This window comes from Podarcis raffonei, chromosome 13 (assembly GCF_027172205.1).
Source record: "Podarcis raffonei isolate rPodRaf1 chromosome 13, rPodRaf1.pri, whole genome shotgun sequence".
Taxonomy (NCBI): domain Eukaryota; kingdom Metazoa; phylum Chordata; class Lepidosauria; order Squamata; family Lacertidae; genus Podarcis; species Podarcis raffonei.
In genome coordinates this window covers 14321758-14348683 of record NC_070614.1, presented here as the reverse complement: position 1 = coordinate 14348683, position 26926 = coordinate 14321758, and the positions used below count along the sequence as shown (strand labels likewise).

Genomic DNA, 26926 nt, shown 5'->3' with positions numbered 1-26926 from the left:
TGGTGTTTCCTGCTTGGCAGAGGGTTGGACTCGATGGCCCCTGTGGTCTCTTCCAACTCTATGATTCTATGATTCTAACTAGTACCACAAAACAGAGAAACAGCCAGGATTTATTTTCTATAAGCAGATGTTGTGTACCCCAAATAGATCAGGCGTTATATGGCTCCTTATGTTTAGAATGATGCTCAACGTGTATCGTAGGAAGTGAATCTCACCGAGTTTCAGTGAGACTTAACTTCCTAGTAAATATGTTTAGGATTGCAGCCTTTGTCTCCCTGGAATTTCTGTCTTGATGTTTTCTGTTGTGGTTCTTGGCTGTGATAGCTGTGTCTGGACTGAGCAAATGAGGGGTGTTTCCTTTAATTGCGGGGGGGGGAGATGAAGGAGATATTTTACTACCCCAAACTCTTTCCGTAACACAATCATCTCACCCAGTAGGCTGGGGGAAGATTGCAAGGCTATGAATGCAAAGGGGTTGGTACAGACATGTTTCAGGTTGTTGTTACTCATAATCTGCCTCTGTGAAAGACAGCTGCGCGTCACCCCCGCTGAGTGGTCGAGATGCATATAATGTTCATGCCCTGTAATAGGGGGAGGAGAAAAGGGCTGTGCCGGGTTGCCTCAAACAATAGCGAGCCTGGAACGTCTTTCTTCCGCTGTCAAAACTTGTTTTCTCATGAGCGCGGAAAGCACTCGGCTTCCCTGGGAATGCCTGTTGTCCTAATGATGATTCTGCCACATTTAGAAGCGTTCCGATGTTTGTCTTGCTTCATTGTCCTTTTACGTCCCATATCTCTCCATGCCTCCTTGGCTTGAGCTGGATTCCCCCCTTCTGGAAACGGCTGGAGACGGTAAGTATTTGCACCAGATGCATGCAGACGCAGACTCGTCCTTTCAACAAAAGAAGCATCCATTAATGGGGGGAAACTTTGGATCTTTTGAGCGAGCTTGGCTTTCAAGAACAGATATGGGAGTTTCGTTTTTTGAAAAGGGAAAAAAAAATAAGCAGTTCAAGTTCTAGGTGTGAACAGGATATTGATTTGTAGGTTTTTCCCCCAGGGGGTTTCGACAGAGGGAACATTGCAGCCGTGAACTTTGTCGGGTTGAACCCACTGATACAAAATCTTTAATTGAATTAAAGTGTTTTGGGAGGCATATGGAGAGTAGAAGAGATGGAGATTAACAGCATTGCATTATTCCTTCCTGATTTATGATAAATCTTCACCTTTGGAAAACGGTTGTTGGGGTTTTTCAGCTTAGCATAGGCAAGAGGGTTTCAATTTTTTAAAAAAGATAAAACTATAAATACCCATTAAATTGTCATGTACACGTGTATTTGGTAGCCTGATAGTTTGGGGGAGGGGGACGATCCAAACAAATATAGAAGGTCAACTGAGTAAAAGCTGCAGAACTGCATTTTGCTTGCAAATTTGCCCACACGTCTAAGGATCTGAAATAGCAAATGACTGGTTACATACTCCATTTGATTTTATGGTGCCATGGAATTGTTTAATGTTTGGTATACAGCCTAACCCTTTGGGTGACGTATTGTGTAGACTATATCTTGGTTTTTGTTTTGTTTTGTTTTTGTTTTTTGGGGGTTTTTTTATGCATGCATTGTATGTTGTAACCATGCTAAGTATTCTTGTATTTTGCATTCTACCTTTGGCACACAGCTGAACTTCCGCTGTTGCTCAGGAGTATTCACCACTTCCTCAGGTTGCTCCGCACATCTGAACAAGTATTTCCTGTCCACAAAGGTTCATGATTCAGTAAATCAGTGGCTCTTTTCCAGTCCTACCACACTCGTCCTTTTGCTGCTACTTTTCTAAGATTTTAAAATGTGGAATATTTCACATTTGGCCTTGGATTAATTTCTTTTTTGCCGTTACCGTCCCAGCTCTCCATTTGTCAAGATCATCCAGTCACTTGATGGGTCATCTCTAAGCATGAGTGAGCCTAGAACCAAATCTTAGCCTCTAAAACGTTTTCAGTCCCTCCCACCCCAGTCCATGAGGTGCTGCGTTCATTTTTGTCCCCTCTTGGAGGTTAATTTTGCGTATTATTAAATAATGTTTTGTGCAAACTTTGTTGTTCTGAGTGAGCTCGGCGTGGGGTTTGGTAGTACCACCACAGTTCCTTTTCGGTGGGGCTTAGTTAAGATTGCTGAACAAAACTTAATGTACCATAGGCACTTCGTTATACCTAAGGGACGAGTTCAGCGCACAGACCTAAAGAGTAGATGTCCAGCTAGCTATGTAGTAGATTTGATGTGTGCACCTTGGGAGACGCAGTAACTTGAGTGCTTTGCCCAATAAGGAATGAAACTGCCACCTGTTGTTCTCCTTGGACTACGTGGGTTCAGGACATCAATGCAGGGAGGTCCAAACTTGGGATCTAGGTTAGGGGAACTGTGTGGCATCCAGGTTGTGGGAGATCCTTCCTCCTTCTCCATATGATGAAACAGCATTTGCAATCGGGATTTGGGGTAGGTGGGATGGAATGAGTTGAGACTGTGTTTTGTGGACGCACCTACTGCTGGCACCATTCCGAAGTCGGAACTTTCGCAGATATTAATGTTTTTAGAAGCATAGAGTCGGACAGAGCATGTTGGACTGTCGTAGTCCAATCCCCTGCTCAGAACAAAGGTTCCTCCAACAGACGTCTTTCCAATCTCTGTTTGAATTTCTCCAGCAAACAAGCGCACTCCCCCAGCTGAGTTCTTTTCTTGAACCGCTCTTAAACATTAAAATGTTGATTGTAATGTCCGTTGAAGTCCATTAGATCTAGCCTTGCCCTTTGGGACTTTAGAGTATTTTAAGTCTTTCACCTATTTTATTCATTCATATTTTTGGGGAGGGTAAAGTTTATGATTATTATTTCATTTAAAAATGTATATAAAATGGAGATAACCAATTACAAAAACATACAAAAATTAAAAGATGAAAAACAGTAGGCATGTAGAACCATAGAGTTGTAAGGGACCCTGAGGGAATATGCAACTGTCCTATATGGGGATTGAACCTGCAACCTTGGCATCATCAGCACCGCACTCCAAACAACTGAGCTATCCAGGCTGACAGACATAGAATTAAGTAGTTGCACATGAGTTAAAATAACAAAAGCCCAAGTAGAGACTATCATCAAGCATAGTTCCAGATTTGTCAGGCTTGAGGTGAGGACTGTCTTGAAAATCATGGTTCCGCTCTATACGTCGTAAGGGAATGCCAACGTCTGTTGGTTCTAGTCCTTGTTGAAATCTCAAATCGAGCATAGTTTTTACAGCCATATTGCAGAGCGAGTGATACCAAGTGTCCCAATTTCATTCATTCATTTAAAACACTCCCACCCCACTTTTCAAAAAAGTTCAAAGCAGTTAACAAATAAAATACCGTCAGGTATTTTAAAGCTATAAAAATGGAAATCAGGGTAGAATAAAGCAGTAAAACATCATTACATAAAAGGAGAAACAAACACAGCAGCTAATCCCATAAAGATGAAACCAGAACATCAGTCAAAACCGGTGGATCAAAGTTTGCTAGAATCACACCAGGCTGTATTGGTAATCTAGCTAAGCTATACCAGGAATTCTGCTTCTTTTCATAGTGCTTGTGTGTGTCACAGAGGCTCAATGGTCTCTTGTCAGAGGATGAGTGGCTGGATTTAGTGCTGACCACTTGAGTAGGACGGCCGTTGCATCATCTTTGCATGAAGCTACGCTGTCCGTTACCCTTTTCTTATGAATGGCTCATTATCTCAGGCTGCCCCCTTCCTCCCTCTTTGACCTTCCTCTTCTTCCCACAGTCTTCCTCGTCAAAAAGAAAGACATTTCGAACTCCCGTCAGGATGATTCCGCTGTAAGGAATGCTGGTTTGCAACGTTATGTGAAGTTTTTTAAACCAAGGGGTGACTAAAGTACTGCCAAGCAGTGCGTTCCTCAAGTGACTGGAAATGTTGTTTTCTATAGAAATTATAATAATAGCTTTATTATTTATACCCCACCCATCCGACTGGGTTGCCCAAGCCACCTTTGGGCGGCTTCCAACAAATATAAGTGCACAATAAAACATCGAACATTAAAATAAACCAAAAACTCCCCCTATACAGGGCTGCCTTTAATTGGCTAAATTTGAAATCCAGATGCTGAATTTCAAAGTAATGCATTTGAAGAACTGATTAAATAATAGGACCAGATTCCTAAGAGAGGATTCCTAAACACTCTTGGCAGTAATAATTGCTTGAGGCCCATTTGCCCATCACAGAGGGCTTAAATGCACCTTTTTGGAAAGAGGGGCTACTGCTGACCTAAAAGCATTCCCACATGTCTCCCCAGTGGTGCATGGGGTGGGAGGAAATGTGTGGTGTGGCACTATTGAAATCCAGCATTTCCATCAGCAAAGATAAGTTGTTTTCACCTGCCGTGCACATTTCAGTGTTTTCCTACAGTAGAAGATTATTTGCGAGAACAGTCAACGCTGGGGTTGACTATTCACCTGTTTATAACAATTTCCGGAGGGATACATTCTTGTTGTATTCCTCAAGTGTATACTTCATAGGGTAGGAAATGGCACCAGGATCTCCCAAATTCTGCTCCACAAAAAGCTCGATTCTGTGACTTGTATAAAGGACATGTAGTTAGCAAATTTGCCAGATCTACTTAGTGGGGCGTTAGAGCTGTGCTGAAGACCCAGCCTGCCCATCACCTACCCCCAGGACTGGCTTTTGGGATACTACCTGGCATTGCTCACATTGGTTTGAAATCTGCCTTCAGAGAGTTTTGGACTAGCAGCCGAGTTCCTTAAACCAAGGCAGAGGAAAGGAAAAGGAACCCAGTTAGTCTTGGGGTCCTGAATTCTGCGCCCAGTACCGATTTGTGAAATCGGAAATGCTCACATCCCTGCCTGCTAGACTGTTAACTTTACTGTGCAGTTAATTAAGTGTATGTGGACCCTGTGAGTCTGTGAGATTAATTGGGGCTTCCTTCCCAAGCTATAAATAAATAGGAAGAGGGGGGTGTAGGGGTTATGCATGTATGTAAGTTGAAATGCAATGGAATATTTGAATCGGATGAGTTGATGCAAGAGGCATTTCCCTATGGAGTCACTGGGCTGCAAAATGTTTTATTTGCTTAAACTCAAACAGATGCTTCAAATACTCTCAGAATGAGTGTTCTTGTGCCAGTTTAACTCACCTCCCCACATTGGCTTGTGAACATTGGTTTGCTGCATGTAACTACGCCAAAACGGTGGACATACCATCATTGTGGCACTGCCACCTGCTCCCCTTGAACTGACTCTTGTGCTGCAGGTAGAGAGGTGCGTTTAAACCTTCTGAAAACAAATACATCCTTTGAGATTAAAAATAATTTGGAAGTCGTGGGTAAGTTGAAGGAAGACCCACGTATCTTTAAAACTATGCTGTTGTTGTTTAGTCGTTTAGTCGTGTCCGACTCTTCGTGACCCCATGAACCAGAGCACTCCAGGCACTCCTATCTTCCACTGCATCCCGCAGTTTGGTCAAACTCATGCTGGAAGCTTCAAGAACACTGTCCAACCATCTCGTCCTCTGTCGTCCCCTTCTCCTTGTGCCCTCAATCTTTCCCAACATCAGGGTCTTTACCAGGGAGTCTTCTCTTCTCTGCTCATGAGGTGGCCAAAGTATTGGAGCCTCAGCTTCACAACCTGTCCTTCCAGTGAGCACTCAGGGCTGATTTCCTTAAGAATGGAGAGGTTTGATCTTCTTGCAGTCCATGGGACTCTCAAGAGTCTCCTCCAGCACCATAATTCAAAAGCATCAATTCTTCGGCGATCAGCCTTCTTTATGGTCCATCTCTCGCTTCCATACATCATGGATGGTGTGTATCTCTTCATAGACTATAAATGGTATATTTGGGGACATAGGAAGCAAAAAAAGTTCAAATTTGGGGGTTTTTATTTAGTTGGAGGGGAGACCGCAAAATGAGGATATGATAGAGATCATAGATAACGTGAATGAAAACCATGCATAATATGAAAATATAGAGAGAGAAAACATTATTCTCATCCTAGTATGGAACATAGAAACCCAGTGAGATTGGCAGTAAATTGAAAAGGACCGTGCATCGTCCCACAAGACATAATTTATGGAATTCCCTGCCACAAGGTGTAGTGGTGGCCATAGACTTAAAGGTAAAGGTAAAGGGACCCCTGACTGTTAGGTCCAGTCACTGATGACTCTGGGGTTGCGGCACTCATCTCGCTTTACTGGCCGAGGGAGCCGGCGTACAGCTTCCGGGTCATGTGGCCAGCATGACTAACCTGCTTGTGGTGAAACCAGAGCAGCGCATGGAAATGCCGTTTACCTTCCCACAAGAGCGGTACCTATTTACTTGCACTTTGACATGCTTTTGAACTGCTAGGTTGGCAGGAGCAGGGACCGAGGAACGGGAGCTCACCCTGTCGCGGGGATTCGAACCGCCAATCTTCTGATCAGCAAGCCCTAGGCCCTGTGGTTTAGACCACAGCGCCACCCTTTTGCCATAGACTTAGATGGATTTAAAAGGGGATTAGACAAATGCATGGAGACTGGGTCCCCCCCCCCTCCCCCAGCAGTTTGTCATAAGCAAATGGAGCCTCTATGAGTCAACTTACCTTTGGTCCTATGGCAGACAATAGGGTATGAATATTGCCTGGATACTTGAGAGCCTCTTGGAAGTGTTTGGTTAGCCGATGCCAGAAGAAAGATGCTGGATTAGGCCATCTCTTGGTCTGATCTAGCAGGGCTCTTACAGATTTAAATATTTGCCCCAACAGCTGTATATACCCAAGTCCTGTTGTGTGCGCTAGGTTGCTTTCTGTGTGGGATCCCATTGAGTTTCTGAGATCCCCATAGTCACTGCGATTTTCAGACTACTACTTGTTCAATAGCTCTCTCTGATAAACCACACAAGCTGTCTCAAAGCTTACTATTACATGACAGGAGTATCTCTTGTGTATATGCAAAAACATCCGGTCGGTTTGCTGCTACTTTCCCTGATTCAAATAGGGAATATAAATGCGGTACAGTGTCACACGCGCATTGGGCCACACCTGTGGATGCACAAGGCTTGTTGAGCATGCTTTTTCCAGGCCTCCACTGGGGATGTGATGGGTTATGGCTTTGGAGTTTGTGTGTGTTCTCGGATTCAGGATACAATATTCTCCCTCTCTCTTGTGCATGTAGAAACCAGTTTGTGATTTTGTGGATTGTGCGTTCGTGGATTGTGTGGGTGTGCACATAATTTGTCTAGTCCAGATTAATGCTCATAGCATTAAAAACTCATTCCAAAAAGGACCAAACATGGGTTAGAGCTCAACGTAAAACCTACCATGTGGTGATAGGTTTTGCCACCTCTGTTGCACCTGTAGAAAACAGTTCCAGGTGATACTTTCAGGTGGTTCATAGTCTTAACAGAACCACCTTCGACATCAGGGTTGGTGGGGATCTCCTGTAATTATTTTGCAAAGGTTTTTTGCAGAAAAAATTGCTCAGATTTGGAAGAATGAATAGTCTCCACCATGGGTAGGCAAACTAAGGCCCGGGGGCCGGATCCAGCTTGCAGACAGTCCGGGAATCAGTGTGTTTTTACATGAGTAGAATGTGTCCTTTTATTTAAAATGCATCTCTGGGTTATTTGTGGGGCATAGGAATTTGTACATTTCCCCCCCTCCAAAATATAGTCTGGCCCCAACAAGGTCTGAGGGACGGTGGACCGGCCCCCTGCTGAAAAAGTTTGCTGACTCCTGGCTCTCCATCATAGTAGCATGGTTGAGGTGCCAGAGCTCTTGTCTGAGTCAGGTTGAATGGGATCAGTTTCAACCTGTTACCTATGAGTATGTGGACAGGCTTTTTGGATGACTGAAACTGACCACCTGTCTCCTTGATCCTTGCCCATCCTGCCTCATAAAAGCAAGCCGGGAAGGGCTGGGCGATGGGCTCTGCGGGGTGGTGAATGCTTCCCTCTGCAAGGGAGTTTTCCCTGAACCCTGTAAAGAGGCGGTTATTAAACCACTTCTTAAAAAAGGATTTTTGGTCCTGGCCACTATGGCCAACTATCGCCCAGTCTCAAATCTTCCATTCCTGGGCAAGGTGATTGAGCGGGTGGTTGCTGAACAATTCCAGGCATGTCTGGAGGATGTGAACCCTTTGGATCCCTTCCAGTCGGGACTCAGCCCCCATCATGGGACTGAATCCACCTTGGTCACGCTGGTTGTTGATCTCTTGCAGACTAAGGACAAGAGGAGAAAGCTGTTTCTGGTCCTGCTGCATCTCGCAGTGGCTTTTGACCATAGTATTCTTCAGGACTTTTCTAGTGGGGCTGGGAGCTGAGGGCACTGTTATGCAGTGGTTCCGCTCCTTCCTCCTGGGTCGTGTCCAGAAAGTGGTGTTGGGGGCAGTGTTCAAACTCCCATTGTTCTAGGCACATTTTGCGACAGGGAATTTCATTCGCGTGAGCAGTTTCTGAGCTCTGGGCGCAGTACTGTGCCTAATAATTCAGATTAAAACTGTAGAGTGGAAGCAAAGGAGGACATTTTTCAGCCTCCCAACTTCTAGCTACTCTCTGAAGACTGGAGAAGAGACCCTCTTAAGAATATTAGGAGGGTGGGCAGGGGAAGGACTAGACCCATGTGAAAAATGAACATAATATTTTAGCTGCAGTTCATTTATTTTCAGCTTTGTATTCTTGTTATTAAAGCACACCTAGACATTCTATTGTTGCGCTCATAGCCTAGGTTTAAGGTGCCATTCAGCTCCTAGCTTTCATATCTCAGTTTCTAACACTGGCTGAGGGGTAAGTTTTCAGACCAATGGGCGCTCACTTGTGGGGTGCCTCAGGGCTCCATCTTCTCCCCCCTGCTTTTTGACATCTATATGAAGCCGCTGGAAGAGATCATCAGGGGTCTAGGCTGGATGTTCACCGGTATGCGGATGATACCCAGTTCTACCTCTCCTTTAAATCGGAACAAGTGAGGGCGCTAAATGTCCTGTTTGGGTGTCTGAAGGTGGTTGTGGGGGGTGGATTGTGGCTAACTGATTGAGGTTGAATCCTGACAATATGAAAGTATTGTTTCTGGGGGGCAGGTGTGGGAGGTTTTTGCTCTAACAGGCTTAGTTCAGTCAGAATTGAGTATATTCTTCCAGAGTTAATGCTAAATACATTACTTCTAGTAGATGAGCCACCATAGCTGTTAGAAGGCCCATGAACATTTGTGTCCCAGGTTTTTTAGACTTGTCTACCCATGTACTAGGTAAAAAAAGGTAAAGGACCCCTGGATGGTTAAGTCCAGTCACAGGTGACTATGGGGTTGCGGCGCTCATCTCACTTGAAGCCGAGGGAGCCGGCGTTTGTCCACAGGCAGTTTTCTGGGACTAACCTTCTGGTGCAACGGAGCACTGTGACGGAAACCAGAGCGCACGGAAACACTGTTTACCTTCCCGCTGTAGTGGTACCTATTTATCTACTGGCATGCTTTCGAACTGCTAGGTTGGCAGGAGCTGGGACAGAGCAACAGGAGCTCATTCCGTCATAGGGATTCAAACTGCCAGCCTTCTGATTGGCAAGCCCAAGAGGCTCAGTGGTTTAGACTACAGCGCCACCCGCGTCCCACAACCCATGTACTATCTGAAACCAAAGGGGCACATTGGTTGCCAGGTGTGAAATATGTTTGCATTATTTTCAGGTCTCCTACCCCACTATGTGATCTAAGCTATAGACTGGCTTACCATCACACCAGAAGCTGGGTTTGCGATTTATCTCACTCTAAACAAAACCACAAGCTGTATAGCTAAGATTTGTTCCATGGTTAACCGCTTGTGGTTTGCCTGTGGGAGATAAACGTATTGGGTTCATACGCAACACTAACCCTACAGCAATGTGGTAGACCAGAGGAGGCACTAAGTGGCCACAGTCTTATCTTAGTCAGTAAAACATGAGACTCTTCATCTCAGGGTTGTGAGTTCGGGCCCCGCATTGGGCAAAAGATTCCTGCAGTGGGTTGGGCTAGATGACCCTCTCAGTACTTCCCATCTCTGCAATCTGATGGTTCTACAATTTCAGCAAACTATCAGTATCTCTGGCTCAGGCCTGACATTTAGCAATGAAGAGAAGTGCACCTGCTTTTCCAAAGGCTGAAAAGTGTTGCCCAGCAAACATCTTAAGCCTGGTTATACCCCCTTCCCAAAGTGGCTTGCCTCTCACACCAAGACACGTGTTCAGTTTGCAATAGAAACTTCACTTTACTCCTGCCCCACATAAGGTGCTTTTCAGTGGATAAGCGAGTGGTTGCATGCCTGCTACCAGTGATGTGGGTTTGATTCCTTAGTCCAGGGGTCAGCAAACTTTTTCAGCAGGGGGCCGGTCCACTGTCCCTCAGACCTTGTGGGGGGCCGGACTATATTTTTTTTTTGGGAGGGGGGAGGAAATAATAGAATCATAGAGTTGGAAGAGACCACAAGGGCCATTGAGTCCAACCCCCTGCCAAGCAGGAAACACCATCAGAGCACTCCTGACATATGGTTGTCAAGCCTTTGCTTAAAGACCTCCAAAGAAGGAGACTCCACCACACTCCTTGGCAGCAAATTCCACTGTCGAACAGCTCTTACTGTCAGGAAGTTCTTCCTAATGTTTAGGTGAAATGAACGAATTCCTATGCCCCACAAAGAACCCAGAGATGCATTTTAAATAAAAGCACACATTCTACTCATGTAAAAACACGCTGATTCCTGGATCATCTGCGGGCCGGGTTTAGAAGGCAATTGGGCCAGATCTGGCCCCCGGGCCTTAGTTTGCCTACCCATGCCTTAGTCTTTACCCTTGTGTCCGAATGTTTGCCGCTTGCTTGCTCCCCTCTGCCTGGGTTTAGAAGGCAGAGTGCCCAAGATAGAGGGTGCTGCTTTTGAGGCATGCCTGATTCCCCCAACACCTTTCTTTATAGAAATTCGTCACTGCGTTGATTGCCAAGCCCACCCACTGCCATTCCAAATGCCAGCCTGTAACTTTTGATAAGGTATTTAATCCAGATTTCATCTTTCCTTGGGCAGTTTTAGTGGTCAGTTTGTCATGCTTAGTTGGAGATCTGTCTGCACCTCTTTGATCCCCAGTGGAGTGCAATAGGTCTTACTCGGTTTCCTAGATAGCAGCGGAAAGGCACCTATTTCCACCAGTTGCTAAAGAATGTCTGAATATAAACAGCCCGGTTCAGATGACCCATTCTTCCAAGATCTGCATGCTGTCAATGCAGGGAATTACCTCTCAGGGGGGTATTGCAGTACAGTGGTACCTCAGGTTAAGAACTTAATTCGTTCCGGAGGTCCGTTCTTAACCTGAAACTGTTCTTAACCTGAGGTACCACTTTAGTTAATGGGGTTTCCCGCGCCACCGCCACGCAATTTCTGTTCTCATCCTGAAGCAAAGTTCTTAACCCGAGGTACTATTTCTGGGTTAGCGGAGTCTGTAACCTGAAGCGTCTGTAACCCAAGATACCACTGTAGAAACACGAGGCTTTTAAAAGAAAGCAGAGGTTGAGATCTTGTGCAATGCCTTTTTGTCAAAAGTTTGCTGTTTCTTTTCTGCCCTGTGTGTTTTTAGTTGGGGGCGTAGTTGTGCGGTTAACGCTATAGGGGGCCTAAGGGCCTTTGTATGTTTTTCAGTATTGCCACCCCACCAAATCAAGCAGCTGATCAATATATCACTCTTGGGACTTATCCACACTGGAGTTTGCTGTACTTTTGCAGCTGTTGCATTTCTGTTAAATTTGAGTAGTCCGCATGATGTTACCCTTAAATGCAGGCTTCCTCAACCTTGGCCCTCCAGATGTTTTTGGCCTACAACTCCTATGATCCCCAGCTAGCAGGACCAGTGGTCTGGGATGATGGGGATAGTAGTCTTAAAACATCTGGAGGGCAGAGTTTGAGGAAGTCTGCTTAAACGACACCAGTCTCAATGCTTCCCCACCTGTAAATTTGGCTTTGTCTGATCCAAGGATGATCCAATAAGGGGAGACATTAGCCTTCAAAACACTCCATTTGGGCTTGCAAAAAGTGGTTTGGTTTTGGGATGGGTGAATCAACTCTTGACTTGGTGCTGTTCCCCTTCCCACGCTCAGAACTTCCTTGATGCTTTCTTTATTTTCTGGCTGTGCTCGTAACTATTTCTGGCACACTCCTGAACGGATCCACACACCCCCCCTTGTGATTCCTCAGATTTGCAAAGAAAAAAGGAAAACTCTGCAAGCAGCCCACATTAAAAAGAGTGCGCTGAGAATTTACAGTTGCCTGGCCTGAGTCTATGCTTTTCTGCACTTCAGGGCATGGAAAATATTTGAAAAACAAAGTGTGTGCGCATTTGTGTACATGCACGGTTGGTACTTAATTAGCACAATGGGGGGGGAGGGAGGGAATCAGACGCTAAGGCAGTGCCTAGTTTTCCTTTTGGAACACGGGTGTGTTGCGAATGATGTAACATAGGTGTGTGTCAAAGGCACACTAGTAAGGAGATGAATAAATTTTGTGGGTTTGTGTGCCAGTCTGTCACAGTGGTCTTTGTCATGGCTCATGGTTTTCAGAAGCAGCCACTGCTGACATCGGAGCTGTCTGGATGCGTACTCCAAGCCCTGGGTGCGTGACCTCTCAAAAAAGCCTGCAGGGGGTGTGTTTGCGTGCCTTGCCTCTGCTACTGTCATGCCCATTCACACTTCACATTTAATCATAGGTGAAACGTGCTCTTTTGTGCAAGGTTATTGATTTTTCCCCCAAGGAGTGGGCTTTGAGCAGAACTGTTTCCGAAAGCAGTTTCACTTGAGCAAAAGAAAGCAGGTTTAGCCCCCCCAAAAAAGTCCTGAGCCAACCCAATCCCGCTGTTTGTTTGTTTGTCGTTTGTTCTTAAACTGTGTTTCTTCTTTTAAAGAGTGCAGACAGATGTACCAATTTGAGAGCAGTGGAGCCACTTTGAAAGTTCCCCTGCTGATCTCCATATAAACATACCTTATTCTGCCCCAGGATAAACTATGATGAAAGGATTTGGGCACGTTTTCAGTGCGGTTTAGCTTAAACTGGAGAATAGCTGGCTGTGAAGGACACCTCTTACCTAAAACCCACCAACACCTTTGCAACCATTCCTGGAGCAGTTTTTGCAGCTGCTTTTGCAAATTTAATTTGATAAGATAAAGAGAGAGTGCAGTGATACGCTGCAACGTTTAATGTTTTTGGGGAAGCAGCATGGCTGAGTCAGCATCCTACTGCGGGGGGGGGCAACCAAGATGATCAGGGGTCTGGAAACCAAACCTTATAAGGAATGGTTGAGGGAATTTGGGCATGTTTAGCCTGTTAAAGAGGAGACAGAGGAGATATGATAGCCATCTTCAAAAATCTAAAGGGCTGTCCCAGGGAGGATGGAGCAAGCTTGTTGTTGTCATGAGTTCAGCCTACACACGAGTAGGACCCTGGTAGAGACACATGCCCGCCTGGGTATTTTTCTCCTGCTCCGGAGGGTAGGACCCAATCCAATGGAACCAAGTTAAAAGAAAGGAGATTCTGACTAAACAGGAAGAACTTTCTGACTGTAAAAGCTGTTTGAACAGACTCCCCTGGGAGGCCATGAGCTCTCCTTCTTTGGAGTTTTTTAAGCAGAGGTTGGATGGCCATCTGTCATGGGTGATCCAGTTGAGATTCCTGCCTTTGCAGGGGGTTGGACTAGATGACCCTCAGGATCGATCCCTTCCAAATCTACAATTCTGTGATTCTTAAGTTGCAAAGCTGGGATGGCATTGTCCCAGCTCCTGTCAACCTAGCAGTTTGAAAGCACACCAGTGCAAGTAGATAAAAGGGTACCGCTGTGGCGGGAAGGTAAACGGCGTTTCCGTGCACTCTGTCTTCCATCACGGTGTTGTGTTGCGCCAGAAGTGGTTTAGCCATGCTGGCCACATGACCCGGAAAGCTGTCTGTGGACAAAGGCCAGTTCCCTCGGCCTGAAAGCGAGATGAGCGCCACAACCCCATAGTCGCCTTTGACTGGACTTAACCATCCTTTACCTTTACATTTACAGGTGATTTATCCTCAGTTATTACTGTCCAGAGGTTAGGTTTTAGGTCAGAGAACGTATTTTATTTGTGTGCAAAGCCTAACACACCAGCCTTGTTTAAGTCACAATTGCTGTTGATAGCAATGTAGCTCCTGCAATGTAACTAAAAAGTGTTCCCAAACGACTATTACTACTACTACTAATAATAATAATAATAACAATTTTATTATTTATGTGCTGCTCATTTGACTGGGTTGCCCCAGCCACTCAGGGCGGCTCCCAGCAGAATGTTAAAAACACAATAAAACACCAAACGTTAAAAACTTCCTTAAAGAGGGCTGCCTTCAGATGTCTTCTAAAAGTCAGATAGTCACTTATTTCCTTGACATCGGATGGGATGTGCTAAATGTGATTTGGGCTGCTTTCCCCCCTTCCTTGGTACCTTTCCCCTTTCCACGCTAGTAGGAGCATGCAAGAGAGCATGGAAAGCTTCTTTTGAATTTTCAGTACAGGACATGCAATTTTCTGTGTCTTCCAACAATCTTATGTGCCTGGATTTGTTGAAAGAGCAAAGGCAGCTAAGTTGACATATTAAATTTTTTTGACTGCAGAAAAACATCCCGTGGATCTATAGCTGCGCTCCTCCCCCCAGATTTCTTCCCCCAGATATTTTGACATCTTGGTTTTATGCATAGAACAAAGATCTAAGGTCTAATAATTTCACAAGTGGTTTTTAGATTCTTCGGGAAAAGGATGTGGGGGCTGGGGATCAGCCATGCCTTGTTAAAATGCCCAGACTAGGCAACAGAGCAAAAGCTTCTTGTCAAACAAAACGTCTCTTGAGAAGACGTTTTCAAATCAACATTGACATTAGTGGCTTTTTTTGAACTCGTCTTCTGTTTTCAACATGTCACATGAGATGGGTAAGGCATGCTTTGAATAACCCCCGTTATTTGGAAAACATTTGCAAAGGGGGGGGGGCGGGATGTATCAGAATTCTTACTCAGCAGTTATATAAGAGCCATAGAACCATAGAATTTATAGACTTGCGAAGGGACCTTAAAGGGTCATCTAGCCCAACCCCCTGCAACGCACAGAGATGAGAGATTTTGTTTTTAAAACTTGCATAGAATTTTTGAATTAGGATTCAGGCACACAGACCTGGAGGCACAAGTTTTGTGGTGTGAACTGGCTATTACCTGGGCTTTCCCAGAGCACCTCCAGACTGTCGCTATTTTGGGGTGGGACCCAGTCACATACCTGCAAACCCAGGCTGCTTAATTACAGTTCATTTGGAGCTCTCCTGCAGCAAATCTGCTTGTTCCCCCTGAATGAGACTTTTGCCATAAGGAAAATGCACTAGAAAGCACAGGGTAACGTTTATTTGCTACAACACCTTCTAACATCCTGTAAGCAAATCAGAATGAATGATCAGTAAATAGCCGAGAATATCTTAACCTTCCCACATTCTTTGTACAAGCAAATCAGGATGGATGCTCTATATACAGTGGTACCTCTGGTTGCGACGGGATCCGTTTGGGAGCTTTGGTCGGATCCCGAGGTTTCCACAACCGGAGGTGCCTGTTCTGCGCATGCGCGCAGCATGATCGAGCGCTTCTGCACATGCGTGCGTGGCGGAACCCAGAAAAATACTTCCGGGTTTGCAGCTTTCGCAACCTGAAGTTTACGTTACCCGGGGGTAATGTAAGCAGAGGTTCTATTGTATACAGGTAATCTGGACTCCATCAGATAAATACGAACAGTTCTGTTTAAAATGTGCGGTGCTCCCGGAAGGGGCACTTACTCTGGAAAACGGTTCTCTAGCCAGGGTCAGGACTGTAGTTTCTTTGCAGCTGCAGTGGTGAGTCTTCAGAGATGCACTTAGGAAATGTTGTTGGCTAGAAAACTCATTCGTAGATACTTGTGAGGAATTACAGTGGTACCTCAGGTTACAGACACTTCAGGTTACAGACGCTTCAGGTTACAGACTCCGCTAACCCAGAAATAATACCTCGGGTTAAGAACTTTGCTTCAAGATGAGAACAGAAATCGCGCAGCAGCAGCGCGGCAGCAGCAGGAGGCCCCATTAGCTAAAGTGGTACCTCAGGTGAAGAACAGTTTCAGGTTAAGAATGGATCTCCAGAACAAATTAAGTTCTTAACCCGAGGTACCACTGTACCTGTTTTTCAATCTACGCCTAAGTAGGGCTGGGTAACATCAGCTTTTCAGCATCCCCGGACCACATCCCTGGCAGGGCTATCCCCAGTGCTCCCCCCACTTTCGGGGGAGCCAGTGCCGGGCTGGGGGATCCTTACCTGCTTAGAGGGGAGCAGCAACCGCACGCTCCTCAGCCGAGCAGTTAAAAGATGCACAGGGAGGAACAAGCTGTATCGGTGCCTTGCAGATGCAGTTTCTTTCTCCCTCTGTGCAGTATGAGGGCAGACTGGGATGGCGGTTTCACCCAGCGATATATTGCTGGTGAAACCGCCACCGCTCCTGAGTCCCTCTTCTCGCTGGAGGAAGTCGCCAGCAGAGGGACTTAGGAGCGGTGGCGGTTTCACCAGTGATATAGTGAAGCTGACATCGCAGTCTGCTCCTCATACCTGTCCTGGGTGATATATTGATATATCGCCCTTGCCTACACTTAAACAGTTTCCCTTAGACGCCCCATTGAATTCTGAAGCCCATTTCCAAATAAGTGTGTGAGAGAGATACCGTACTTATGGGATGAGGGATAGGGGAGGCAATTAGCTCTGCATCTCATGCAAGCTGCCTTTAAGCAAATACCGGTAAATTGGGAGATGCGATCAAGAGTCTCCCATGTAATGTCTAGTTTTACCCTAGTTGGCCATGCTCTACACCCTCAAAAAACTAGTTAGGGGTCCTTTTGTGTGTGTGTGTGTGTGTGTGTGTGTGTGTGTGTGTGTTTCTCTGGTCAGATTATTTTTGTTGTTGTTTAGTCGTTTAGTCATGTTCGGCTCTTCGTGACCCCATGGACCAGAGCACGCCAGGCACTCCTGTCTTCCATTGCTTCCCGCAGTTTGGTCAAACTCATATTCGTAGCTTCGAGAACGCTGTCCAACCATCTCATCCTCTGTCGCCCCCTTCTCCTTGTGCCCTCCATCTTTCCCAACATCAGGGTCTATCCCAGGGAGTCTTCTCTTCTCATGAGGTGGCCAAAGTATTGGAGCCTCAGCTTCACAATCTGTCCTTCCAGTGAGAGCTGAATGAATTGTTCAGTGTTACTGGTTCTCAGGGAAAAGTTCTGGAAAACCTAGGTTGCTAATTAAATCTACCAAAATGTGGCCCCCTATCTCTGCCCCCGAAACCAGACCAGTTTTGTAGGACATGGAAATGGATGGCGGTGTAGTTGGCATCCGTACGCAGCCTGAAAGATGAATGACTCTAATTGAATTTAGGAGACATAATCAGATGTGGCCGCTGCTGGAATTTCTCCCTTGAGTGCATCCATCCTTAGTAATTGCTCGTTTATTAGCTCTGTAAAATGCACATACCCGCTTCTCCACTGTCTTTCTACCCCTTCCCTAACAAGGAATGTGTTCGTTTTCGGTTTATAACCTGCCTGTACCTAAAGGCTCGAAAAGAATCCTGCTGGAATGTTTTTCAGCAGGTGAGAACAGGGGTTGAGCTGGGGAGGGGGTTAGCCTCCACGTGGACCTTTCCTGTTGCATACGCCTTGCCTTGCCTTGCCTTGCCGCTGGTATCACATGCTGCAGACAAAACGCTGGGAGGACAATAGCTCAGTCCCTAGAACATGAGACTCTTAAGGGTTGTGGGTTCAAGCCCCATGTTGGGTAAAATATTCCTGCATTGCAGGGGTTGGACCAGATAGATGGCTGTTGTGGGCCTTTCCAATTCTATGAGAGCCAGTGTGGTGTAGTGGTTAAGAGCGGTAATCTGGTGAACTGGGTTCGCTTCCCGCTCCTCCACATGCAGCTGCTGGGTGACCTTGGGCTAGTCCCAGGAATGAGTCTCATACTTAGGTAAATTTTGTGACAATTTGCTTGCCATTGCTTGAGGTCGAGTGCTGAGGGCCTTCTGGCGGTTCCCTTGCTGCGAGAAGCCAAGTTACAGGGAACCAGGCAGAGGGCCTTCTCGGTTGTGGCACCCGCCCTGTAGAATGCCCTCCCATCAGATGTCAAAGAGAAAAATAACTACCAAACTTTTAGAAGACATCTAACGGCAGCCCTGTTTAGGGAAGCTTTTAATGTTTGGTGCACTATTGTATTTTAATATTCTGTTGGAAACCGCCCAGAGTGGCTGGGGAAACCCAGCCAGATGGGCGGGGTATAAATAATAAATTATTACTATTGTTGTTGTTGTTGTTGTTGTTGTTGTTGTTGTTGTTATCATCATCATCATCATCATCATCATCACCATCTGTTTGATATATTCCCCTGCTCTTTTCTTGCCTCTTACATAGGCATACGGTTTGCTTGATTTTTTTTAAGTCGCCACTGCTACTACTACTGTAATGGAGCTTCCCGTTTCACTGCTGTGGTTTGTGGTGGAATGTTAAACACAATCCTGGCAATGGCAGTGCATTTCTTGCACACCGTCCGTGCCTTTGGGCAGCCGTACCCAGACGTAGACATTGAACGTGTGTGTGTGTTCTGCACGTCCGTGGCTGAACATGGAGCCAGAACTAGGAAAATAGTTTGTCAGAAGAGGAGACCAGGCTGGGCTCTTCTCCCTGACATGCTAGCTTTTTGGATGCAGGGACTTCTTCAGATATGATTCCCCCTCCCCACCCCCCATCCCTTATACCATTTGAATGATGCTGTTCAGGAGAGGCTTCACCCTTGTTTCCGATAATTGTATAAATTAGCAGCTTTCATTTTTCTCTGGGGACGGGTGACCTCTGAACAGCAAGGCTGCAGAACGTTGCTTTAAAAAAAACAAAACACACACCACGCAGCTGAGCCAGAAAACAGATAAAAATGGAAGAATAATACTTTTTGCTCTGACTTCCCCTTTGTCCTCAGAAAAGCCTTTGCCATTCTCAGCGGTAATGCAAAATTATGACAACTACAGGGAGTGAAGTTCCGTCCTGTAGCTTCCCTTTAGTGTACAATACCTGGCTGAGTTACAAATCGGGAAATCCCTGATATGAATCCACAATGAACTCGCTATCCAGGCTGGCAACTTCTAGCACTGTGCAATCACCGCTTTTTCCACTCTCTGTTGCTGTTGTTATTGTTCAATTTCTGAGTTGCTTCTTACAAAGAAGTATTGAAGCTGTTTATGGGCAGAATGAAATACAGTGGCACCTCAGGTTAAGTACCTAATTCGTTCTGGAGGTCCGTTCTTAAGCTGAAACTGTTCTTAACCTGAAGCACCACTTTAGCTAATGGGGCCTCCTGCTGCCGCCGTGCCGCCGGAGCACAATTTCTGTTCTCATCCTGAAGCAAAGTTCTTAACCCGAGGTAATATTTCTGGGTTAACAGAGTCTGTAACCTAAAGCTTATGTAACCTGGAGCGTATGTAACCCGAGGTACCACTGTATATATCGGTACACAATACAAACATGTAAAATGAAAAAAGAAAAAATCTTTTCCAACCCAGCTGCTAGCATAAAAAAACATGGCTGCAAAAACCAATATGGCAGTGCCCCAGAACCCAGGAGAATAGGAACATCTTTACTTGGTGTTGCAAGATTATAGCGTTGGTGCCTGGCAAACTTCCCTGGGGAGACTGTTATGTGTTCCACAGGCTGGGGCCCCCCATTTTCACCATTGTCACATCCTTCCAGCCTTCTCTTGGAGGTGGCACAGAGGGAATTGAAATTTCCGCTGACTGTCCACACTCTTTTGGGTGTACATCTTTTTGTGTTCCATTTAGACTATTGGGTGTGACAAAGCTTCATGAGTGTGCCATTTTTTGCAGTGTGTTTCATTTTTCTAATCGATTTCTACATTTGCACTGAGGCACGTTTCTAAAAACTTAAAGCATTGCTGCGTGAATATACGTGCTTTTGATATGGGCCCTACGTGTTTGACCACAACTTTAAAAATTGAATGCGGCTGGGAGGGGATTGACATACTGCTAAAATGGCGGTGATCATTCCGAAGTGTGGACTCAGTTGCCTGAAGTATCACTGCACTTGTCAAAACCATGAGAAAGCAGCCTTAAGGTGATCTTACAACTAAGATGATCCATGGGGATTGCAGAGCTGTTCTGCTCCTTCCCTGCAAGCAATTCTCACTGTCATGTAACTGCCCTGTAAACAAATCAGAATAAATGGTATGTACTGTTATGAATTGGAGGTGTGACTCCCCATAATCTCCACATTCAGTGAAGGTTCAGAATTTGAGCAAACTCTTTGCATTCGTGAATTTAGCGAGGGCTGGGAATAACACCAGCTATCTTCCCCATGAGGCCAACCTGGTGATGATGGGTCGTTGAAGAAACATTGGTTTCCATTAGCCCCTCAATGGATGTAATCAACCCGGCAGAAGGCCCATTGGGAGGTTGCCAGGGTAACAGGAGTGTGTGATGTCACCACAGGAAGAGAGGGTGTCCTTGTACAATGGAGGTGTGGGGAGCAGGGGTTTCTGGGAAGAAGGAACAGGAAGTGGGCAGAACTCCATGCGGGGACTAAGGGGCAGCAGGCTGTTGCAAAGAGAGAGGTGGATGGTGCTTAGGATGCCTCTATATCCATTGCTGGGCTGCTGCGAAGTACAAGCCCCTCTTGGGATGTAAACATGGTGTTCTCTGTCTCCATAAAACTCTGCAAACGAACCATATTTCTTAAAGCCACTAGTCTCTGCTGCATCTCAATTTCCCCCAAGGAAACAGAAACTGTGGTTGTGTGCCAAGACCCCTGGAATCTTCTGCTACCGCTCAGCAGAAATTGGGGTGGCCTGTAACAGTACGGAAACCAGACGTAGTTTTAAGGGTTGTGTAAGGGTTGTGTAAGTCAGGATGCATGCTGAATAAACGGCTTGTTCGTTTCTCCGAGAGACAAAAAAACAAAACATGAGAGTACAACCATCTGATGATGGGATTCAGAGGAGACCCTCTCCCAGAGGCCGATCTAAATGGCGAGGATTGCAGTTCTAGCCCCCCCCCCCACTTCCTTTCCTTTCTGGTTTTGGGGGTGGCTAGGATGGTAGGCAAGGGACGCGGGTGGCGCTGTGGGTTAAACCACAGAGCCTAGGGCTTGCCGATCAGAAGGTCGGCGGTTCAAATCCCCATGACGGGGTGAGCTCCCGTTGCTCGGTCGCTGCTCCTGCCAACCTAGCAGTTCGAAAGCACTCAGTGCAAGTAGATAAATAGGTACCACTCCGGCGGGAGGGTAAACGGCGTTTCCGTGCACTGCTCTGGTTGGCCAGAAGCGGCTTAGTCCTGCTGGCCACATGACCCGGAAGCTGTACGCAGGCTCCCTTGGCCAATAAAGCGAGATGAGCGCCGCAAGAGTCGGTCACGACTGGACCTAATGGTCAGGGGTCCCTTTACCTAGGATGGTGGGCAATTCGCCTCTGCACCAGCTTCTGTGGGCATAGAGGAATGCTGGCTCTTTCTGCCTCCATTACGACTGTTCTGCCTGACACCTTTCACATGAGATATGCATGCACACACAAGATTATTTTTTTAGCAGCGCATGTGAACATAGCTCATTTGGGATAAAATGCGGAACGGAAACTCAACCCTGGTTGTAGGTTTTACAGCCTCCCATTACGGAAAAAAGACTGTTTTAATCTCCATGTATGCGGACACCTTAAAATGGTAAGGAGAGCGTGAGGCCTTGAGGGTTGGGGTGAATGCCAGAGGAAGGAGACTGACTCTGCAGTCTCCCTAGGCAGCTTCTTCCTCTGCTGAAACAGCCTTAGAAGTGGGAAGGGTTTCTCCCATAAATATAATCTTTTTCCTAATAAGGCGTGTTGGCCTGTCTCCTGAAAGATATTTCTGTCTCTCTGTCTTTTTTTAAAAAAAGAGTCATTGGACTTTCTCTGAGCTCTGAAGCAATAATACTCTATGGGAGATAAGGGCCTAGGATTGGAGAAGGTTAACTTGCCCATATCCATGTTTGGATTGCCTCTTGGCCTTACAGTGGTACCTTGGGATACAGACGCTTCAGGTTACAGACTCCGCTAACCTAGAAATAGTACCTCGGGTTAAGAACTTTGCTTCAGGATGAGAACAGAAATTGCGCACTCGCAGCGGGAGGCCCCATTAACTAAAGTGGTACCTCAGGTTAAGAACAGTTTCAGGTTAAGAATGGACCTCCAGAACGAAGTAAGTTCTTAATCTGAAGTACCACTGTAATGTTTTCCCTACACGGTACATACATGTTAAGCCTTTTTTCCCCTTTTCTTTTAAAGAGAAGGATTGGACAGCTTCACAGCTCTTGTTTATTTATTATTTTTAGCTCATCTGTAACTTCACAGAGTTCAAGGTGGAAGACATACAGTTTTCTCAGGCCTGTTTTATACCTAACAAGTCTGTGAGGGAGCGTTGGGTTCAATCTGAAGTTATCCAATAGACTTCATGGCTGAATGGGTGTTTGAAACCAAGTCTCCCTAGATTAAGAGTTTGCGTACTTACACCAGACTGACTTTTGACCCACTTGGCTAGGTGGAATTTCCATGAAGAGCACTAATACACTTCCTTTATTTGTTGGCTGTGCTTCTGTGCTGATAAACGGCCCTTAGGGCTGGGTAATAATCTGCTTTTCAACATCGCAATTATATCACCAGCCAAACATTGCTATGCACCAATATATCACGATGTCTAAAATAAGGATGGAGACATTGGCTGGCTTCACGGTTTCCCCCACATTGTGATTTTTGCATAGCACACCCCCAGACACCATGATTTGCAGTATAGTTCCAGCTCAAAATGCATGAAACTGATATCATGATATGGACTTCAAACTGTTTTTGGACAATATATCGCCCAGCCCTAACGGCACTCTGAGCTACCAATGCCGCCTTTGCCTCATGCAACAGTGCAGGGTCCAAACTGTGAACACGATTCTTTAGGGGCACAGAACCACAGAGCCTAGGGCTTGCTGATTGGAAGGTCGGCGGTTCGAATCCCTGCAAGAGGGTGAGTTCCCGTTGCTTGGTCCCAGCTCCTGCCAACCTAGCAGTTCGAAAGCACGTCAGAGTGCAAGTAGATAAATAGGTGCCGCTCCTGCGGGAAGCTAAACAGCATTTCTGTGCACTGCTCTGGTTCGCCAGAAGCGGCTTAGTCATGCTGGCCACATGACCCGGAAGCTGTACGCCGGCTCCCTCGGCCAATAAAGCGAGATGAGCGCCGCAACCCCAGAGTCGTCCACGACTGGACCTAACAGTCAGAGGTCTCTTTACCCTAACCACCTTCAAACCATGTTGAACACTTCCCAGCTGGGGAGATTCTTGAAAACCAGAGGATGGGATACAGCAGTAGGACATCCTGTTCCAGGGTGGGTTAAAAAAAACAATACAACCCAATGATTTTAAAAGTTGCATTTTAAAACCAGACTTTAAAATTTTAAATAGGATCTTTTTTTAATGGCTCTGTTGATTGTCAGAACAATGGGGCAGTTGCTGTACACAGCTTCCCAAGCACATGACTATGCAGAGTTACCAGTGCAGACCACCTGAATGAAGTCTGTGGAACATTGGTGCGCCCTGCACTTTGGGAACTCCTGCAGTAGGCTAAATTCTAGCCATGCAAAATTAATTTTCTTCACACACACACACACACACACACACACACACACACCCCACAACACCAAGACTATTCTCTGCATTTTCCATCTAAGCAAGCGGCATCACTGCTCAAGGATGTTTTCCAACCAGGAAGAACTACTTGAGAAGGGTGCAGAACAGGATGGGGTGCGCATTGCCTGGAGAGAGTTTTCAGGGCCAGATAGAAGCACATTTGGCCCCCTGGTCCTGCAGTTCCCCATTCCTGCTTTAAACTGAGTTATCACATGTTAAATAACATGCCTTTTGGGGTTATAAGTTACGACTTTTTAAACTCTTGACACCCAGGCAGCATTTCCTTAAGGGCAGTTCAGATATAGACTGCTTTGTTCACTTAGAACCTTAAGCCAAGGAGTACGCTTTGCTAAGCCGTTTGGATCCACTGGACCCAAAGCCTCATGGATCCCCTTGAGATCTGGCCCTCAGCTGCATGAGCCTGGAGCCCAGGAGTACAAATGCTTTAATAAGCAGATACGTTTTAATGGTTACACTACCAATTAGTTAAACGTGCTTACTTAGGAAATACGTTAATTGGAATGTTGGAGGCTTCAGCCTCCTTCTTGATTTAAATAATAATTTGAATACAGTGGTACCTCGGGTTAAGAACTTAATTCGTTCTGGAGGTCCGTTCTTAAACTGAAACTGTCCTTAACCTGAGGTACCACTTTAGCTAACGGGGCCTCCCGCTGCTGCCGCGCCACCAGCACGTGATTTCTGTTCTTATCCTGAGGTAAAGTTCTTAACCTAAGGTACTATTTCTGGGTTAGTGGAGTCTGTAACCTGAAGCGTCTGTAACCTGAGGTAGCACTGTAATAATTTAAATCAGTCTGTGATTTATATAAATGCCCTGCTTGTGAGTAAATACACACACTCAAATCCACATTTGTACATAGTTTAAAAACACAAAGTGAAATAGATAAAGCATAGCAGCAGCAGCTAATTTCAAAATACCACTTGGCAATAATTTTCCTTTCCGTTGTGTGAACCGGCCTTTTCCTTAGTTGGGGTGTAATGTGGGGTTTTTTATGCTGGTCTTTGGAAATGTAGAAATGGTTAAAATATTCAAGTATATAAGTACAGGATAACATGCAATGGTAGAAACAAGTATATGCAAAATGTTGGTAGACAAAAGTTTCGCAGAGCCAGAAATTTATTCTTAGGTGCATTTTCGTAGTATATTTCACTGCACAACAGGACAAACCTTATTTCCTTGCACTATTTGCACGTTAACCAGTCTTGCGGTATTTCTGCTTCAGATTCCTTGCACTCTTGCAAAGTGGCTTCGGGATTAAGAGGGCTTTTGCTTTGTTTATATCGAGATATTAATAGCCATGTTCTCTTCTCCCCCCCCCCTTTTTTTTTTGTTCTTAGCTAACAGCCTTTGACCACCATGAGTTGGAGTTTCCTGACACGTCTCCTCGAAGAAATCCACAACCACTCCACGTTCGTTGGGAAGATCTGGTTGACGCTGCTGATCGTCTTCCGCATCGTCCTCACCGCCGTGGGAGGGGAGTCCATCTACTACGATGAGCAGAGCAAATTCGTGTGCAACACGGAACAGCCGGGCTGCGAGAACGTTTGCTACGACGCTTTTGCCCCGCTCTCCCACGTCCGCTTTTGGGTTTTCCAGATCATCCTCGTCTCCACTCCCTCGGTGATGTACCTGGCCTACGCCATTCACAAAATCGCCCGGATGGTGGAGCACGGCGAGACGGAGAGAAAGTTCCGAAGCAAGCCCTTCCCCATGCGCTGGAAACAGCACCGGGGCTTGGAAGAGGCCGAGGACGACCACGAAGAGGACCCGATGATGTACCCAGAGATCGAGCTGGAGAGCGAGAACAAGGAAAACCCGCCTCCGACCAAAGTGAAGCACGACGGCAGGAGGCGCATCCGAGAGGACGGCCTTATGAAGATTTATATACTGCAACTCCTGAGCAGGACTGTTTTTGAAATTGGCTTCCTGGTCGGCCAGTATTTCCTCTACGGGTTCGAGGTGAGCCCGAGATTCCTCTGCAGCCGGAAGCCGTGTCCGCACACGATAGACTGCTTCATTTCGCGGCCTACGGAAAAAACCATCTTCCTGCTCATCATGTACGGCGTGAGCTGCCTGTGTCTACTTCTGAACGTGTGGGAAATGCTCCACTTGGGGTTCGGCACCATCCGGGACACGCTGAACAATAAGCAGAAAGAGCTGGAGGACTCGGGGACTTACAACTACCCGTTCACTTGGAACACGCCGTCCGCGCCTCCGGGCTACAACATCGCGGTGAAGCCCGACCAGATCCAGTACACGGAACTGTCCAACGCCAAAATGGCCTACAAGCAGAACAAGGCGAACATCGCCCAAGAGCAGCAATACGGCAGCAACGAGGAGAACATCCCCACCGAGTTGGAGACCCTCCAGCGGGAAATCAAAGTCGCCCAGGAACGCTTAGACCTCGCCATCCAAGCCTACAACAACCAGAACAACCCAACCTGCTCCAAGGAGAAGAAGCCAAAGGGCAGCTCAAATAAAAGCAGCGGCAGCAGCAAGTCGGGGGATGGGAAAACCTCGGTCTGGATTTGACACTGCCCCGCCTGGGAATTAACGCTGCGCTGCTTACGCCGACCAGCAGACTCGCTGCCGAAGGAATTCCCATAAATAAAATGTTTGGCTTTGTTTAAGTTCAGGGGTGTTTGGGGCTGCCAAAGGACACTCTCCAAAGGGGCGGGGGCGGGGGGGAGAAGAAGCGTTTGTGCTCACATTCCACTGTTTCCAGAACATTTATTTCTTGTTTCTTCCAGGTCAGGAGAAGACCCGGGTTTATTTTTTTATTTTTTAAAAACCCAATCATTCTCGTTGGAACGGTTTACACTGTGTGTACAGCATTATGGTACATTTTATTATGCACAATTTTTGGTATTTGTACATTGGATATCTCAGTTATACTTTTTATATTAAAAGGAAACAAAGTTGGTAATTCTGGGTGTTTTTGTAAGGTGTTTTTCTCCCCTTAGGCCTGCAGATCTAAAAAAATTCACCCTAGATTTTCCTGAATTTTGACAATGAGGTGCTTCCCCCCCCCAAAAAAAAAGTTAGAGAAGCTCATGAACAGGGATGAGAATATTGGACTATTTTTTTAAAAGTGTCAAAAGTGTGATGCCTAGCACAATTCTTCAGCGACTGCTTAACTAA

General features: G+C 46.1%; 1 protein-coding gene across 4 annotated transcripts in view; it reads left to right on the top strand.

Moving 5' to 3' along the window:
- The window catches only part of GJC1 (gap junction protein gamma 1), a 32458-nt gene extending 5747 nt beyond the window's left edge, over positions 1-26711 (top strand). For 3 of the 4 annotated variants that reach the window (XM_053361572.1, XM_053361570.1, XM_053361569.1), the window contains exon 2: positions 25123-26711. In XM_053361572.1, coding sequence (XP_053217547.1) covers positions 25142-26317 — 1176 coding nt within the window. In that variant the 5' untranslated portion in view covers positions 25123-25141 and the 3' untranslated portion in view covers positions 26318-26711. Of the gene's footprint in view, positions 1-620; positions 852-25122 lie in introns of those variants that run through there. The other variant, XM_053361571.1, reaches the window with a different exon arrangement.
- Positions 26712-26926: the final 215 nt, after the last annotated feature.